At 36.7% G+C, this 15841-nt stretch overlaps 3 protein-coding genes across 8 annotated transcripts in view; 1 reads left to right on the top strand and 2 right to left on the bottom strand.

Moving 5' to 3' along the window:
* Nucleotides 1-1064: 1064 nt before the first annotated feature.
* Nucleotides 1065-4476, bottom strand: LOC111797639 (zinc finger BED domain-containing protein RICESLEEPER 1-like). Of its 2 annotated transcripts, none has more exons than XM_023680703.1 (3): nt 4101-4476; nt 1374-3381; nt 1065-1300 (listed from the first exon to the last, which is right to left on the bottom strand). In XM_023680703.1, the coding sequence occupies exons 2-3, from the start codon at nt 3337-3339 to the stop codon at nt 1245-1247; spliced, it is 2022 nt and encodes a 673-aa protein (XP_023536471.1). In that variant the 5' UTR covers nt 3340-3381; nt 4101-4476; the 3' UTR covers nt 1065-1244. The 2 variants fall into 2 exon arrangements, with proteins under 2 accessions (XP_023536471.1, XP_023536472.1); XM_023680704.1 differs by having other exon boundaries at nt 1374-3365.
* Nucleotides 4477-4563: 87 nt separating this feature from the next.
* On the top strand, nt 4564-8272 carry LOC111797644 (50S ribosomal protein L13, chloroplastic-like). Its single transcript, XM_023680711.1, has 4 exons — nt 4564-4927; nt 6193-6378; nt 7141-7311; nt 7931-8272. Exons 1-4 carry the CDS (start codon nt 4652-4654, stop codon nt 8045-8047), a joined length of 750 nt encoding a protein of 249 aa, XP_023536479.1. The 5' UTR covers nt 4564-4651; the 3' UTR covers nt 8048-8272.
* A 281-nt stretch (nt 8273-8553) lies between these two features.
* LOC111797637 (probable LRR receptor-like serine/threonine-protein kinase At1g53440) overlaps nt 8554-15841 on the bottom strand; it is an 8153-nt gene continuing 865 nt past the window's right edge. Inside the window, exons 3-24 of one of the 5 annotated variants that reach the window (XM_023680699.1) lie at nt 15526-15594; nt 15384-15452; nt 15225-15296; nt 15068-15139; nt 14906-14977; nt 14753-14824; nt 14611-14682; nt 14435-14506; nt 14248-14322; nt 14079-14156; nt 13927-13992; nt 13753-13815; nt 13604-13654; nt 12798-12847; nt 12314-12684; nt 11994-12195; nt 11026-11199; nt 10142-10260; nt 9830-10040; nt 9504-9741; nt 9203-9353; nt 8554-9097 (exon numbers count right to left, since the gene is read on the bottom strand). In XM_023680699.1, coding sequence (XP_023536467.1) covers nt 8759-9097; nt 9203-9353; nt 9504-9741; nt 9830-10040; nt 10142-10260; nt 11026-11199; nt 11994-12195; nt 12314-12684; nt 12798-12847; nt 13604-13654; nt 13753-13815; nt 13927-13992; nt 14079-14156; nt 14248-14322; nt 14435-14506; nt 14611-14682; nt 14753-14824; nt 14906-14977; nt 15068-15139; nt 15225-15296; nt 15384-15452; nt 15526-15594 — 2758 coding nt within the window. In that variant the 3' untranslated portion in view covers nt 8554-8758. Of the gene's footprint in view, nt 9098-9188; nt 9354-9503; nt 9742-9829; nt 10041-10141; nt 10261-11025; nt 11206-11993; nt 12196-12313; nt 12685-12797; nt 12848-13603; nt 13655-13752; nt 13816-13926; nt 13993-14078; nt 14157-14247; nt 14323-14434; nt 14507-14610; nt 14683-14752; nt 14825-14905; nt 14978-15067; nt 15140-15224; nt 15297-15383; nt 15453-15525; nt 15595-15841 lie in introns of all 5 variants that reach the window. The other 4 variants (XM_023680698.1, XM_023680700.1, XM_023680701.1 and 1 more) reach the window with 4 other exon arrangements.

Here is a 15841-nt window from a genome sequence, read left to right as displayed (position 1 = left end):
GCACCTTGTGTCATTGAATCGATAACCATCTTTCGACTAACCTAGCCTCCTCTGTCCTTCGGGACCAATAAAGGGGAGTACATGAATTTTCACCTATTATCTATCAACTGCGCCTTTTGGCCTGATCTTAGACCCTGATTCACCCTCTTTGGCTTGATCTTAGACCCTGATTCACCCTCTTTGGCTTGATCTTAGACCCTGATTCACCCTCTTTGACCTGATCTTAGACCCTGACTCACCTTCCGTAGACGAACTTCGCAAAAGAACTCTTAAATTTTCGAGGCATTCGATCGGTCCAATTCTAAGAAAGGGTCTAAATTGATTTAGAAAATGATAATTGATATAAGTGAGAAGCAACATTTATTTAATTAAAAAAAAAAGAATTATAAATAGAGGAAATGGCAGTTAGGTTTTGAAGAATAAAATAATAGTCCAATTATTAATTTGGATAATTCAAAACGGAGTTTCCGTAATCAAATAAGCCTAAAATCCTAAACGTGAACGCAACGTCTAATTTTTGCGTAACTTTCTTTTGAAACAATCTTATTTTGCGTAATATTAGTATAATCCTTTTTTATTTGTTTTTTCTAATTATTCTAATCAATTATTAGTGAAAAAACAAAAACAAAAACAAAAATAACATAGGGGTAATTCCGTCTTTTTCTTCTTCCTAAATCTTCTAATCGTAAACCCGACATTCGAAGAAGTCTATACACCTGTAACTCGATATGTGAAGAGGTTTACACACCTGTAAAAATTGGTGCACGAACGATTTTAAAAAAGATTCTTAATAAATCGTAGTTAAAAAATAAAAATAGTTTAGATTAAAGAAGAGAATGAGTGCCAATGAGGACGCTAGCCCTGAAGGGGTGGATTGTGAGATCCCATGTCGGTTGGAGGAGGGAACGAAACATTTTTATGGGTATGAAAACCTCTCCCTATCAGACACGTTTTAAAAACGCTGAGGGGAAGCCTAGTTAAGACATGACTGATCGGGATATTAACGGTCGTTATTACCCGAAAGAATACAACTTTTTGGCCATAGTCTAACTTATAGACAGACATTCAGAAGAAACATGTTCCATTATGCACAACAGAGCTTTCATTAGGACAAGGCCATGGCCTCAAAAACAATCAAAAGCCATTGCACAAACTAACAGATCCATCAATCTAACATGATAAAACAAAGCAAAACAATGGAGTGAGTGAGATATTTACATGACACCAGCCACCTATTTGTACATTCAATCGGTCCCGAGCAGAAACGGTATGTAAGGAGCCGAAGACAACGGCCTCGGATCTGATACGAAGAGAAAAATCATTAAACAGTTGCAAGCAAAAGTAGTAAAAATATGTTCACATACAAACCATACCTTCTAGTTCTAAACGAAGCCAATCTTGAGCGCATATTAAAGCTTGACGAGTATCTGGGCTTAAGGAGCTTCGACAGCGGTCGAGAACTCGACCTCCTGTACTGAATGCCATCTTGGGTCCAATGCTTGACATTGGAGTTCCGATTACATCACGAGCCATCCTGGACAAGATCGGGTACCTCGGCGTGTGGACGTTCCACCAGTTTAGTATGTTGAAATCGCAGTTTCGTGGGAACACTGGTTCCTCTAAATATTTGTCTAAGTCAGACGTCACATTTTGACCTTGGGATGTCTCATGAAGGAACTTGTCAAAGCCTTTTAGTCTGTCTCTTGAGTCGTTGCTCGTCCCAGGTAAACCGCTTCCAGGCAAGGCTGAACCTTGATCAACCGATGTAAAGCGGATTGAATATGCATCATAAAGTTCCTTGATACCACTCGAAACTTCCTTGACTCGATCCATAGCCGTGCTACCGTAAATCTGCGAATAGTAGTACTCGACCAGTTTCATTTTGAATCTTGGATCAAGAACTGCAGCTACTGCCAAAGCTAGACTACATTTGCTCCAATATTTATCAAACTTAGCCTTGATTCTTGATGCAAGGGAGCTGAGAAAATTATCCGAGCTCTTACACCAAGCGATTAATTGAATGTGAACGTCGCAGATCTCGGGAAAGTATATATTTGCAGTCGGAGTTTTGTTGCTCGAGAAGATGTTCATGATTTCGACGAAAAGTTTCAAATAGCCAGCAACACTAGTTGTCCATTCCCACTCCAAAACAGTAAGAGGCGATGCATAATCAGGATCATGCTCGTGTAGAAGATTAAAAGCAGCCTTGTATTCGATGGCGGTCTCGAGCATGAAATACGTCGAGTTCCATTGACCAGGACTGTCAGGGACCAATATCTTCTGGCTGGTGATCCCAACTTGATGAGCCATCTCATTGAACCTCCCTTGAATGACTTGTGAACTTCTGATATATTTAAAACTCGCTCGGATCTTTTGGGTAGTCTCTCTCAGCGCTTCTATCACGTCCTCAGCGATCGCGTTCATTGTATGTGCAGCAGAGCATACATCGAAGAGTCTACCGTTACTCAAAAGAGGCCTTTTCTTCGATATGTGTTCGTTAATTCTTCTGATTATCTCGTCATTGGTCGAAAAATCGTCAAACGTCAGAGCAAATAGCTTACAGTCAATGTCCCAGTCCATCAGGCATTTAATAATCACGTCCGAGAGCATGTCGTCGGTATGAGAAGAATCGAGCGTGATAAAATTCAAAAGCTTCTTCTGTAATTTCCAATCCTCGTCGATATAATGTGCAGTCAAGCATAAATAATCCATATTTTCTGGTGAAGACCACATTTCAACTGAAACATTAATTCTACCCTGCAATCTGTTAATGGTTTCAAAGATCTTCTCTTTTTCCTTCTCATAGATTTCCATACAAGCGAGCTCAATAGTGCTATTCGGTAACACCTCGAACAACGGTTGAACGTTTTTGACGAAAACTTTAAACCCGACATGCTCGACAATAGACAAAGGATAACCGTGCAATATGATCATACGAGCGAGATCATTCCGACTCCGCTCCTGATCGAACTTACTACTTGCAATGGTGACTACTTCATCCCTTCTCTGATCAGGATCATATTTCACAATGGCTGATTTAAACTCATCTTTTCTCTGTCCTTCATCAAAGCTGATATTTGCAAGACCACCTGAACTATCCTTTTTCATTCTCTTGGCCGCAAGCAGTTGCGAAACGTCGTAATTCGATCTTTTCAGACATCGCATCAAGTGATTTCTTAGATGCGTGGTTCCGCTATTACTCGAGCCACTGAGCTTCTTGTTGCAATGCAAACACACAGCATAGCAAATGTCAGCCTTTCTGACCCTCTCAAAGTGATTCCAAACGACCGATGTCAACCTCTTCGGTTTCTTGATCGACGAGTCGTTAGATATCTCCATTGCATGAGGATAAAATAAACCAAATTCTGTACAAGATATCAACTGCAAAGTCAAAGCAAAAACGATAACAAAGTGAAGGGAAACACGAAACAGTTCTAAGACTTTCTATATTTAGATGGCACAAAAGGGACTAACTTCTCAATCGTTCCATTTACAAAACAATGTAAAGATTACAATTCCTCAGATGATAGTTCATAGAAGAATAGAACACAGATAACAGTGATATACAAAACAAAATTGTAAATAAAGGATTCAAAGAATGGAAGGCAATTCAGCTATGGACTATATGAATAAATGGAATAGAACTTCAAACGACATTTTGAATGCAAGGATGAAACAGTACTTCAGATCTTACAACTCTCCCATTGTTTGGGCCAAACCCTTCAACTCTTCACAACTGTTACGTACTAAAACAATGCCCGAAACAATTGATGGTCAGTTCAGATTAGCTAGAACCCAATGGAAAATGATAATAAAGTTGATGATATAGATGTGCAGGGTCAAATAGTATCTACTGTAAGAGAGATCACGACTAAAAATCCCATGTTGTCCGAGCATTTTCAAGGGGTAAATGAATCAAACAAGACATCAGAAAAGTTTCCAGCTGAGATAACGCAAATTCATCTTGAATTCTATCCAAAAACAGAAATTAAAGGAACATAAACGCCATAGATTATATGAAAAGACAGAAACCCAACAAAGAAACCGCATAAAACAGCTGAGTAGGACCAAATTGAATCATAATTCGAAGTGGGTCTTACAGGAAATCGTTGAATTGAAGTTTCTTCTTTCGAAAATGGTGGAGTCGGACTGGATAGTCCGACAGGGTAAGGAGAAATGGGTTGTGAGACAAAAAAAGAAAGAATCCCGAACAAGGAGCCAGGGAGAGTGAAACCAAACCAAAATCAAACCGATGCGCAACTGGGTTTAGATCCGATAATCCTGAAACCCAAAAGGCTGAATTTCCGCAATTCGGGCGGGTCGACAATCGCGAGAGCGAATCGGCGAATTCTGTAAGCGAAATCAACCCAGATTTTGGATCCGTCAGGATTTTGGGTTTTGGGTTGGTTGGATTCGATGGGGCGGGGTTGATCGCGAGTTATGTGTGGCTCCGGGTTCGAGACGGTGAATCGTACCTAGGAGGTCACGTGTTCGAACTTTTTTTCTTTTAGTAATTTCCCTATTTAAAAAAAAAAGAAAAAAAAAAGAAAAAAAAAGAAGGGTTCCGCAAATTTATCCCTTCCCCGGGTTTCTCATTTTCGTATTCACAAAAGGTAGTCTTATCCGCTATCCATAGCAGAAATTCGCTACAATGGCGATGCTCTGTGCTTCCTCCTCCTCTACACCCACTTTCTTTGTACATTCCACTCTTAACAATGGGAGCAAAAGTAACAGAGGCATTCCCAGAAAGTCATTCGTTGATGGGTTTCCACTCCCACAATCAAAATCTTATTTGCTTCCAACTCAGACCACGATTACTCTGAATTCTCAGTCGAAGAGTTCGGGCATTCAAGTGCGAGCTCAGGAGCTGGATCGTGTCCCTTTAGAACAGCGGTGGATGTTCGAGGGGGACGAACTCGATGGCCCTGTACGTCGGTATATCTTTTAAAATGTTTGTTCGTTTGCGCTAAATCTGGTAGTGGAAATGGTCTTATGGGTTCCAAGCAATAGTGTTCTTTTGGGAGGGGAGTTCAGTTTTTGATTTCTTTGGGGGAGGGGAGCTTTGCTCAGTTCATTCAATTGCATTAAACTGGCTTCTCCACGTTTTACTGTCCCCTTCCATCAATATTGAAAGTAGATCATATCATACCATTGTGGAGAGTCGTGGTTCTTAAGATGGAATTAGAACCATGACCTTAACTTAGCCATGTAAATAGAATCCTCAAATGTGGAACAAAGAAGTTGTGAGACTCAAAGGTGTAGTCAAAAGTGACTCAAGTGTCGAACAAAGGGTGTACTTTGAGGGCTCCATAGGCCTCAGGGGAGACTCTATTATGTACTTTGTTCAAGGGGAGGATTGTTGAGAATTGTTGGGAGAGGAGTCCCACATCGGGATTATTGAGGATTGTTGGGAGAAAAGTTCCACATTGACTAATTAAGGTGTTGATAATAAGGAATACATCTCCATTGGTATGAACCCTTTTGGAGAAACCGAAAACAAAAGTGACTCAAGTGTCGAACAAAGGGTGTACTTTGAGGGCTCCATAGGCCTCAGGGGAGACTCTATTATGTACTTTGTTCAAGGGGAGGATTGTTGAGAATTGTTGGGAGAGGAGTCCCACATCGGGATTATTGAGGATTGTTGGGAGAAAAGTTCCACATTGACTAATTAAGGTGTTGATAATAAGGAATACATCTCCATTGGTATGAACCCTTTTGGAGAAACCGAAAACAAAAGTGACTCAAGTGTCGAACAAACGGTGTACTTTGAGGGCTCCATAGGCCTCAGGGGAGACTCTATTATGTACTTTGTTCAAGGGGAGGATTGTTGAGAATTGTTGGGAGAGGAGTCCCACATCGGGATTATTGAGGATTGTTGGGAGAAAAGTTCCACATTGACTAATTAAGGTGTTGATAATAAGGAATACATCTCCATTGGTATGAACCCTTTTGGAGAAACCGAAAACAAAATCGTAAGAGCTTATGCTCAAAATGGACAATATCATACCATTGTGGAGAGTCGTGGTTCCTAACCATGACCCTTACAACTGAACATACAAACCTCTTTTTGCTTGTTACGCCAATGTGATGTTCATTCCCTGAATTTTGAAGAATTATTTCCTACTTCTGCGAGCTGTTTGTTTATTTCCCCACAGATTGGATATTCAGCAATTGCTGTTCTTTTCCATTCAGGACATATGGAACAAAACATGGTACCCGAAGGCTGTAGATCATGTGAACACAGAAAAACCTTGGTATGTGGTTGATGCCACTGATAAGATATTGGGAAGATTAGCTTCGACCATTGCCAATCATATCCGAGGGAAGGATTTGCCAACCTACACTCCTAGTGTGGACATGGGGGCTTTTGTGATTGTGGTATGTGGTTGTACTTGTTCATAGTGTTCTATTGTGGCTTTCATTAAAAAAAAAAAAAGAATGATCTATTGTGCCTGCAATTACCCACCTCGAGCTGTGCATATGCTTTTGTGATACGAAATAAATAAGGTGTCTTAATCATGCTATGGATGACAAGATCTATGTTGTTTAGATTAAGGAGGTTTTGTTGTATTTTTTAAGTTTTAGATAATCGTCTTTAAGATTATAAGTAACGTTTAGATAGTGACCATTATGATATTGATGGCCTTAAAAAGTTACAACCGTTCGATTAACCATATGTTACTGTAAGGTTTATTTTGGAGGCTATAAATAGTCATTCATGTTGTTGCTTTAGTAGGAAGATTTTGGATATTAAAATGAAGTTTGCATAGTATACTTCTTAAGCCCTGAGCTTGTTCCTTTGCATTTCTCGTGTTTAGACGTGCATGCTAGAGTCGTTCAAGTAGCTTTGATCAAACTATCTTGTGGAATGATTCGAATCATGAGTTTAAAAACGAGTTTTTTTTACTCTTGATCTTGATCATCAAGGTAATCCGTTCCAAAACTTTTCCTTGGGTTGATTCTTATTGTTTTTTGGATTTTTGGATAATTTAGATCTAGAGATCTCGTTCTTTAGCAAGGTTTTTAGATCAAATCCTAAGAGTTTCATATGTTTTGTCTGCTCAATTTGAACTTTCTTGCTATCGGTTTTCAGTCCTCTCCAACCGATGTAGGATCTCACACTTTCTTGGTCCTTTCTAGGTAAATGCAGAAAAAGTTGCCGTGTCGGGTAGAAAGAGGACACAAAAACTATACCGGAGGCATTCGGGGCGACCAGGTGGTATGACAGTAGAAACTTTTGACCAGCTACAACAGAGAATTCCTGAAAGAATTATTGAGCATGCTGTTCGTGGTATGCTTCCGAAAGGGAGGGTAAGCGATTCTGACTACTTAAGTGCTATATCGTATCATATACATGTATACGACTCTGCAAACGGAATATTTATGGGTGGTAGAGGGATTGCTAAAGTTTTGGGCAACGATCCATTTAGGAAAATTATGTCAAAAGAGATGCAGCAAGTATAGTTTCTACTTTATTTGGTAGATCTGTTTTGTTAGAAGCTTTAGTTGGTCAGTTAAGATAGCCTTTTGTGTTTTGGTTGCTGTACACTATTGGTTAGCTATGTTCCATCTTACAGAAGAGTTCCTCGAACTCGTCACCAATGGGGTTTACAGCTTCCGATTCCCATATAAGTTGTGCCAATGGTTCTCACGTTCTATAACATAGCATTCTAGAAGCAATGTGTGAGATCCCACATCGGTTGGAGAGGGGAACAAAATGTTCCTTATAAGGGCGTGGAAACCTCTCCCTAGTAGACCCATTTTAAAACCGTGAGGCTGACGGTGATATGCAACGGACTGCCAAGGTAGACAATATCCACTAGCTGTGGGCTTGGGCTGTTACTCAGAAAGTTTCCGTAAACTGCTAAAAGAATTTCGCTGTTTGCTTCTATTTTATTGGCTGTTTCAAACCATGACAATTTATGTGCAGCTTGGAAGAGCACTTTTCAACCACCTAAAGGTTTACAAAGGACCAGACCATCCCCATGAGGCACAAAAGCCAGTTGAGCTGCCAATTAGGGACAAAAGGATAAACAAGGAAAGATAGTACAAACGACGAAAACGATGAAGAAACAAAGCTCTCGTCTAAGGTTTCCAATGTTCATAGAGTTGGAGTTAGCGTTTTCATGCTTCAGCTCAATTTGATGTCAGTATTTGATCTGTAATTTGATTCCAAATTCTTCCAAGTTATTAACTCATAAGAGCAAATTTTTGAATCTTGTTCTGTTGAAAGTTGGTTGCAATGGTGATTTTCATTACATTTGTTGATTGATTTCCCTATAAGAGGAATTTTTCTTGGTGTCAAAGTGGCCAAAAGTTTTGAACGATGGCAACTCAAATGTAACCTAAAAAAGGAACTCTGGATTGGATTGTATCAAATTAAGAAGCCAATAATAAGCATGATGGTTTTTGGAGGACACCACCTGGTAACCAGAGACCAAAAACCATCTTCTTCAGTCTAATCATAGTTGATTCCGGCAGCCAAGAGTTTCCTTGTTGAACATGTAGCTTGCAGATCATAGGAACACAATCAAGTAGAATCAAGTACAAGACTGACAGTAGAAACTCAACTGAAACTGTATTTGTAATGTCTTGAATATGGTATCATGTCTAAGCTTTGTTTAAATACAATTATCGACACGACTATTTTTAGTTGCTAACTTTTTTTTTAAATGCCGAGATGAAACTTCCCAAAATAAAAGAAAATTGAAACCTTATATAAAGTTTTACCAATAGAGTTTTAGAATCTGATTTCCACTCAAAAAGATGACGAAGGATTGGTAGATGGCATGTCCATAGACGATACACTCTCACAGTGGCAGCCGTTATCAATCATTTTATGGTTCTGCTGCATAAGTCTCCACATTGCGTTGATCTCTTCTCTTAAGTCATTTGGATTTGTAGTCAATTCCTCGACTGCAGCCTTGCCTTCCAGCATGCTCACCACCGATGACATGGTTGGTCTCGCCGAAAAAGACACATTGGTGCAGAGGAGAGCAATGTTGATCATAGCCATTGCCTCGCCTGGGTCGAAATTAGAGCCCAACCTTGGATCAACCAGCTCCAATAAGTTGCCTTGGTCTTTCACCACAAGTGCCTGCCAACAAAGCCTGCATACGTTAGCTGAATTTACCTATCACAACTTCTACTTCAAGAAGTTATATTTGTTAATCTACTCATGATCATACTCATATCAAGTTACCCAATCGAGAAGATAAAGGCACTTCTCCTTTGATCGATATAAGGTGTTGCTCCTTCCACTAACTATTTCTAATGCCACAATACCAAAACTATAAACATCTGCCTTATCAGTTAAGTGGCCTCTTGTTGCATATTCTGGCGCCATGTATCCACTGCATCAAGAAAGGTATTAAGCATAAGTATGAGCTATATATCTTGTACACAACAACAATTATGGTTAAAAATACCATTTTGATTTCTATAGTTTCAAATGTTCTTTATAGTTAATTAAAAAAAAAAACATTTAATCATAAGTGACTCACAATGTTCCAGCAATCCGAGTGGTCATGTGGGTATTCTCTTCTTCATCAAGCTTGGCCAAACCAAAGTCAGATATCTTTGGAGTGAGATTTTCATCTAGCAATATATTAGTTCCTTTGATGTCTCGGTGAACAATCTTCAATCCCGACTCCTCATGAAGAAAAGCCAAACCTTTGGCTATACCAATACAAATTTGTAGCCTTGTTGGCCAATTCAATTCTAACTGGCATTCCTTAGGACCTTCAATTTATTAGAAAAGGAGATGATCATTAACGAACTCATTGCATGCAATTACGAATTCTAATGAAAACTAGCTGGAAAAAGTTACCAAATAAGGCCCGAGCGAGGCTATTATTTTGCACATATTCATATACTAGCAAAAGCTGATCTCTTTCAGTGCAACATCCATAAAGCTTTACTAGATATGGATGCTGCAAAGATGATATCGTGCCTATCTCATTCACAAATTCGCGTTTTCCTTGATTTGACGTTGAAGAAAGTTTCTTCACTGCAATCACGGTACCATCCGGGAGAATACCCTGCATTTTGGAAAGAAAATTAACGCCTGCATTTGGTTTTGTAAGTGTTCTACAGAGAAAAAGTCTACAAATGAAGGAAAATGGAGAACTAGTGATACCACCTTGTAAACAGGTCCAAAACCACCTTCCCCTATCTTATTGGAACTGTCGAAGTTATTGGTTGCAGTTGTGATTTGCTTTAAAGTAAATGAACCAATTTGCAGACTCAGACCCTCCCAATCTGCACACAGGGAGCCAAATATTTGAAAGAATACTCAAGTTTATATCTGTTCTCATAATTAAAGTCTCAATAATCTTTTAATTTTGGTTAAATAATAAATTTGGTTCACATGACCAGAAAAAAGGTAGACTTTAGTCCCTACTATCTAAAAACTAGAATTCATCTATATGGCTTGGTAAAACCTTCAAAAGAACTAATTATGAGGATTTTTTCAAACGAGAGAGACTATTTATGAAGTTTTATCAAACTATATGAATGGAACTGTAATTTTTATCAAACCACTACGACTAAATTCTAATTTTCTTGCAAGTATAGTAGTAAACTTGTGATTTAACTTATTATTTTTCTTTTCTTTGTATTTTTCTTTCTCACAATGGGTTTTGAGAAACATTTGAATTTATAACCAAATTCCAAAAATAAAAATAAGTTTTTTAAAACTATAGTTTTTCGTTTTCAGAATTTGGCTAGAATTTTGAAAACACTAAANAAAAAAAAAAAAAAAAAAAAAAAAAAAAAAAAGAAGAAGAAGAAACAGAAGAAGAAAAAAATTCTAGAAAGAGTGTTCGTAAGCATAATTTTCATAAATAAAAAATCAAATAGCAAACGGTAATCAAACCTAAGACAGTTAAACACTCCACATATTTGTCATTGTTTGCATGTTGAACTCAAGATTAAGATAGTTCAAGAACCTCAAATAATCCCAGAAGATAAACCTCACCAACAACATTCACAAGTTTTCCAACAAAAATAAGTAATCTAAATTACCTTTTGGACGTGTAATTTTCCATCCAAGACACCCTCTCCACCATAAAATTCCAAGAACCAAAATTATAAAGAAGGCTTCTGCAGCCAAAATTCCAACGATTGCACCGGGAGAAAGGGGAACATGATCAACTTCTGATATTGGAGGCTTGGAAGGTGTTGATGGATCCTTGGAGTCTGCATCTAAATGTTTAAAAAAAAAATTAGAACTAAAAGACGAAGGATAATTAAAAAATGAAACGGATTTAATGCAACAATATTGAAAATAGGTGTACGAATTGAATATTGTAATATTTAAGTTCTCACATGTCGAACAAGTGTGGTTCGAGGAAGTGGTCGTTCACTCATTCAAATCCACAATGTGAATAGTAATGGAGCTTTATCAAGCATGCGGTGTACTCCAAAGAAGAGGAATTTTCCTCAATAAGAGAAAACGCTTGGTGAAGCTAATTCGAAGGGAGACTTGATAATAGGACCAAAGTCTCATGTAGACTATATAAATGGAAGAATGTCTCTTTTAGCGTGAGGTCTTATGTTGAAAATAAAGGGAAAAACCATGAAATCTTATGTCACTAGACAATATATTAGTTTAAAAAATAAAATAAGATATTTGAAAAATTAATAATCTCTTTTTCTAGGGTTTTAATCTTCAAATCACACAAAATTTTCTTAAAATTTTCTATTGATAGAACGCCAGAAAACATGATTATTTTTAATATTCTTAGACGAGGAATTTATTTTGAAATATGAAAATAACTTTCAAAAAAATTTCTAATGGTTTGAGCCACTCAGTTCATATTTACCATAATATATGTGAACTAATAAATTTTACACATTTAAAATACAATAAAAATTATATATCCTTTCGTTGGACCAAAATATAATTTTAAAATAATTTTGGTGGCTCCAAACCTCTCATCTCGAAAAGCACTGTAACAATTATCGCCATAATGTAAAGAAAATTTGGTTACCGGATGTTACTGTAATGGCTGATATTAGAGGTCCGTACACCCCTCTCTCAGGAATGGCATTTGTTCCTTTACCAGCCCAATATAAGTGGATCTCTAAAGTGCCTTCTTTGTTGACTTGAATATCAGTCTCTTCCAAAATATAGCTCTTACCAACACCTCCAGCTTTCATCGTGAGGTTAAAATCTGTTTGAATCAGTTTTCCCTGCACAACAAAATTCAATTTGTAAATGGTAATTAAAGTACTCCAAAAGACTTAAAATAAGATGCTGATGAATTATGGGAAATTTAATTATATAAATACTTTAACCTCCAGTGCTCACTTGAATTGAGATATCAAATATGCGCCTTCCGGATTCGCTGAAGTCTTGGTGAGCAGTAGTAAACATAATTTCAGCAAAGTGAAGCTTGACATTGTAACTTCCTTTCCTCAAGCAAAATCCATAGTATTTGAGGGAAACAGGAGCAACTCGAGCTGTCTCATAGACACCCGTAGCAGAAATGGGACTGGTGTTTGTGACTGTGTAAGGAAGTCCCTCATTTCCCAAGAAAACACCAGTAGAGCTGTAACCCCAATTTCCTTTGGAAAAATCGAAGGAGCTGGACTGCGCACTGTTACCCATCGTATCCCCTTCGTATTCATTACCAGTAAAGTTCATGCTTTTTCCTCCACAATTAATGAATAATGAATCATCTACCAACAGTGACAATCGAAACACATTAGGAATCCATACAAATTAAAATAGCTAGGTCAGTCGGGAGTTAAATAAACTACAGTTTCAAAATAAGTAAAAATCCTTTGCTTACATCGAGCTTCTTTAGGGCAAGGGAGATTTTTCCTCAGGCACCAATCATCTCTGCAAATATATCTTACTTTAGAAGTCTACTTGCCACTTATCAGCTTTATTAAAAGAAAATGAAAATTACATTAAACCACCTCTCTTTGTGATTGTCACATTTTATCAAAACTATGTATTTGAAGTGATTTCATTTCTTTCTTAATTAATATTAATTTCCACTTGTTAAATTTTTGCAATTAAGTGTTAGACAATGTTAAATTTACTGTAACCCATCAATTTAGCAGATATAAATCTTTGATCAAAAGAACACAAGTTTGAATCTCCCTACAATGCGTGCATGAGAATCTAGAGATGATTTAACACTCTCAACATATAGGATTGTCCAATCACAATAAAAAGAAATTCTAATCTTATAAATTGTGACAACTAAGCCCTTCAAAATGTAAATTGCAAGCACCACGAACCTTCAAACTATAAATTTTTTATAATGAAACCCATGTTTTTATATCAAATTCTCAAAAAGAAAATTTCTTAGATTAAGATGACCTTTCCACATCAACCAGGAAACTNTTTTTTTTTTTTTTTTTTTTTTTTTTTTTTTTTTTTTTTTTTTTTTTTTAAATATTATAGTTTTCAAATTTTATTAGTTAAACAACTTGAGTTTAATTGTAACCCTTCTATAATGGGAAGGTTTGCTTATTATAATCCATGGTGTTCTCTGTATTTTGCGAATTTCGCTAGTTCAAAGAAGGATGGACTAGATTGAAAGTTAAAGGTTGTGATTGTAACAAACAAGTGTGGGTAGGAAAATACTCTTGCTTTTGATTCCCATTCTTTATAGTTGAGTAACTTGAAACCAAGTTCCTGTAAAAAAGAATGATATAAAATAAAAATATGAGAGAAAAGACTAAATTCCGAAGTGAAAATTTGATTACACAAATGGTAAATTTAAGGTGGCATACACATCATACTGCCGACAATAGTTGGGAACAGACGACCTTGTAAAATTGTTGTAAGATAAATCTCTGCAAAAGAAAAATTAGATTAGATTGTTTAATAGTTACATAATTTGAAGATAAATAATTTGTGGAACTCAGCATTAAAATTATCATACAAGTATTAATTTATAGACTGACATGTTCCTTCCGGAGGTCATAATCCAATCGGGTACTTGGCCGCTTAACGAGTTATTACCCATAAACCTACATCGATCAAACCCCATGTAATTGACAAAGCAACAAATAAAAATGAATAATAATGTTGTAAGAACATGTGAGTATCAACTTACATGTACTCAGTTGACTGGTGTACTAGCTTTCCAAATGTTTCTGGAATTGGACCGCTTAGTCTGTTGCAGCTTAAATCTCTGTTCATAAATGGAAATTATCACCCATTACTCCATAATATTAACTCATCATAAGTATTAATTTAGTCCATAATTAATCTCAGCAGCTTACAAAATTTCTAAGTTATTAAACGACTGTCCCATATAGTCAGGAATACGATCGTGGATTAAGCAATTTCTTAGGAAGCTGGGTAAAAAGAAGAAAAGAAAGATGAGATTAACAAAAGGGGTCTAAAACCAATGAATCTAACATGATAACTTGTAAGGCAAGAAATCAACAATCTAGAAATGTTGCATACAGTCGGCGTAAAGATGTCAATTGAGTCAAATCGGGAAAACTTGTTGGCAGTCCCTTCAAATCGGTTATCCCCCTGACGAAGAAGAGAGAAACGATAATTAGTATTAGTTGTTCATATGAATAAAGAGTTTTGATATCAGTAAAATACAACAATAATGTGAATTAATTAATCCTCACAGTTCCTCTAAGCTTTTTAACTTGGATATGGCATCAGGAATAGGGGTTTCCATAGAAGTTCCTTGCATATATCTGCAATATCAGCAGACAATTATGGTTGGACGAAGAATGATACTAAAATAGATGTTATATATTTACTTACAATTTCTTAATGTTGGTCCAATTGCCAATAAATTCAGGAAGCTTTCCCGATACACCATTTCCATCTATCCAACTGCAACAACATGCACAAATAATTCAGAAACCCATCTAAAACCAAGCTCTAAAAGCTACACAAAATAGTTCTGGTACATACAAATCAGTCAAATTCCTCAAGTTTCCATAAGATTCTGGAATGGGGCCTGTGAAATAATTGGCAGAAAGAAGTCTGAAGATAATAATGAATATGAATTTAGTTAATTAATGGTAGAACCCTAACATGCAAGTAAACGAAGCATATAAATATTGGGGATTTTACAGCCTTCGCAAACGGCTCAATTTGCCGAGGCTTTCCGGAAGAGTTCCTCCAAGCTGATTGTTGTCCAAAACCCTAGAATATTCAGTATTCAATACTCAAACCAAATCTTCATTGTATCATCATAAACTTTTTAACTTAATAACTAATGACACTTAACAGTTCCTCGAGTGAAGCAATATCACCAATTTCTGGAGGAATCTGATCACTCAGTTGATTTCCCGACAATGACCTGACCACCAAATTGAGAATCAGACTAAAACTAACATACAATTTCACCTCTATACATATATATATATATATAAACATAAAAACTTACAAATGACGCAGAGGAAGGCGACCAAAGTCTGCAGGGATTGGTCCGGATATGAAATTTCGAGTGAGATCTCTGTTTGAGTAAAAATAAAATTAGGATTAAGATCAAGAATGTTACAACAGTTGAAGAAATGAGATTGACTTACAAAACTGTGAGGCCACTCAGATTTGCAAATGCCGCGGGAAGATGCCCTCGTAAGTTCTGATTTATCCGGCTGCGCGCGCCCAATCGTAATAAAACGAAATGTTAAATTATTAATTAAAATTATTATACCATAATTTATTCATTCTTACACTTTCAAGCTTTAATTAATACTTCATTTCACTCATTTCTTCGTTAATCAATTGATGATATGTTAAAATATAAATATAAATCCAATAAAAAAATCATTTCTAAACTCATGGTTCAAATCCAGACTACTTGAATAACTTTAGCATCCAAATCTAAATATAAAAAATACA

The sequence above is a fragment of the Cucurbita pepo genome, chromosome LG06 (assembly GCF_002806865.2).
Source record: "Cucurbita pepo subsp. pepo cultivar mu-cu-16 chromosome LG06, ASM280686v2, whole genome shotgun sequence".
In the NCBI taxonomy this organism is placed as follows: Eukaryota; Viridiplantae; Streptophyta; class Magnoliopsida; order Cucurbitales; family Cucurbitaceae; genus Cucurbita; species Cucurbita pepo.
The sequence above is the reverse complement of the archived record's forward strand: the minus strand, read 5'-3'. Positions and strand labels throughout refer to the sequence as shown.

Coding starts and splice junctions, on each gene's coding strand:
- LOC111797639 (XM_023680703.1), bottom strand. CDS start 3,339: ATGGAGATATCTAACGACTCGTCGATCAAGAAACCGAAGAGGTTGACA. Junction 1,301..1,373: donor GCTTCGTTTAGAACTAGAAG/GTATGGTTTGTA, acceptor TCTTCGTATCAG/ATCCGAGGCCGTTGTCTTCG.
- LOC111797644 (XM_023680711.1), top strand. CDS start 4,652: ATGGCGATGCTCTGTGCTTCCTCCTCCTCTACACCCACTTTCTTTGTA. Junction 6,379..7,140: donor TGGGGGCTTTTGTGATTGTG/GTATGTGGTTGT, acceptor GGTCCTTTCTAG/GTAAATGCAGAAAAAGTTGC. Junction 7,312..7,930: donor GTATGCTTCCGAAAGGGAGG/GTAAGCGATTCT, acceptor ATTTATGTGCAG/CTTGGAAGAGCACTTTTCAA.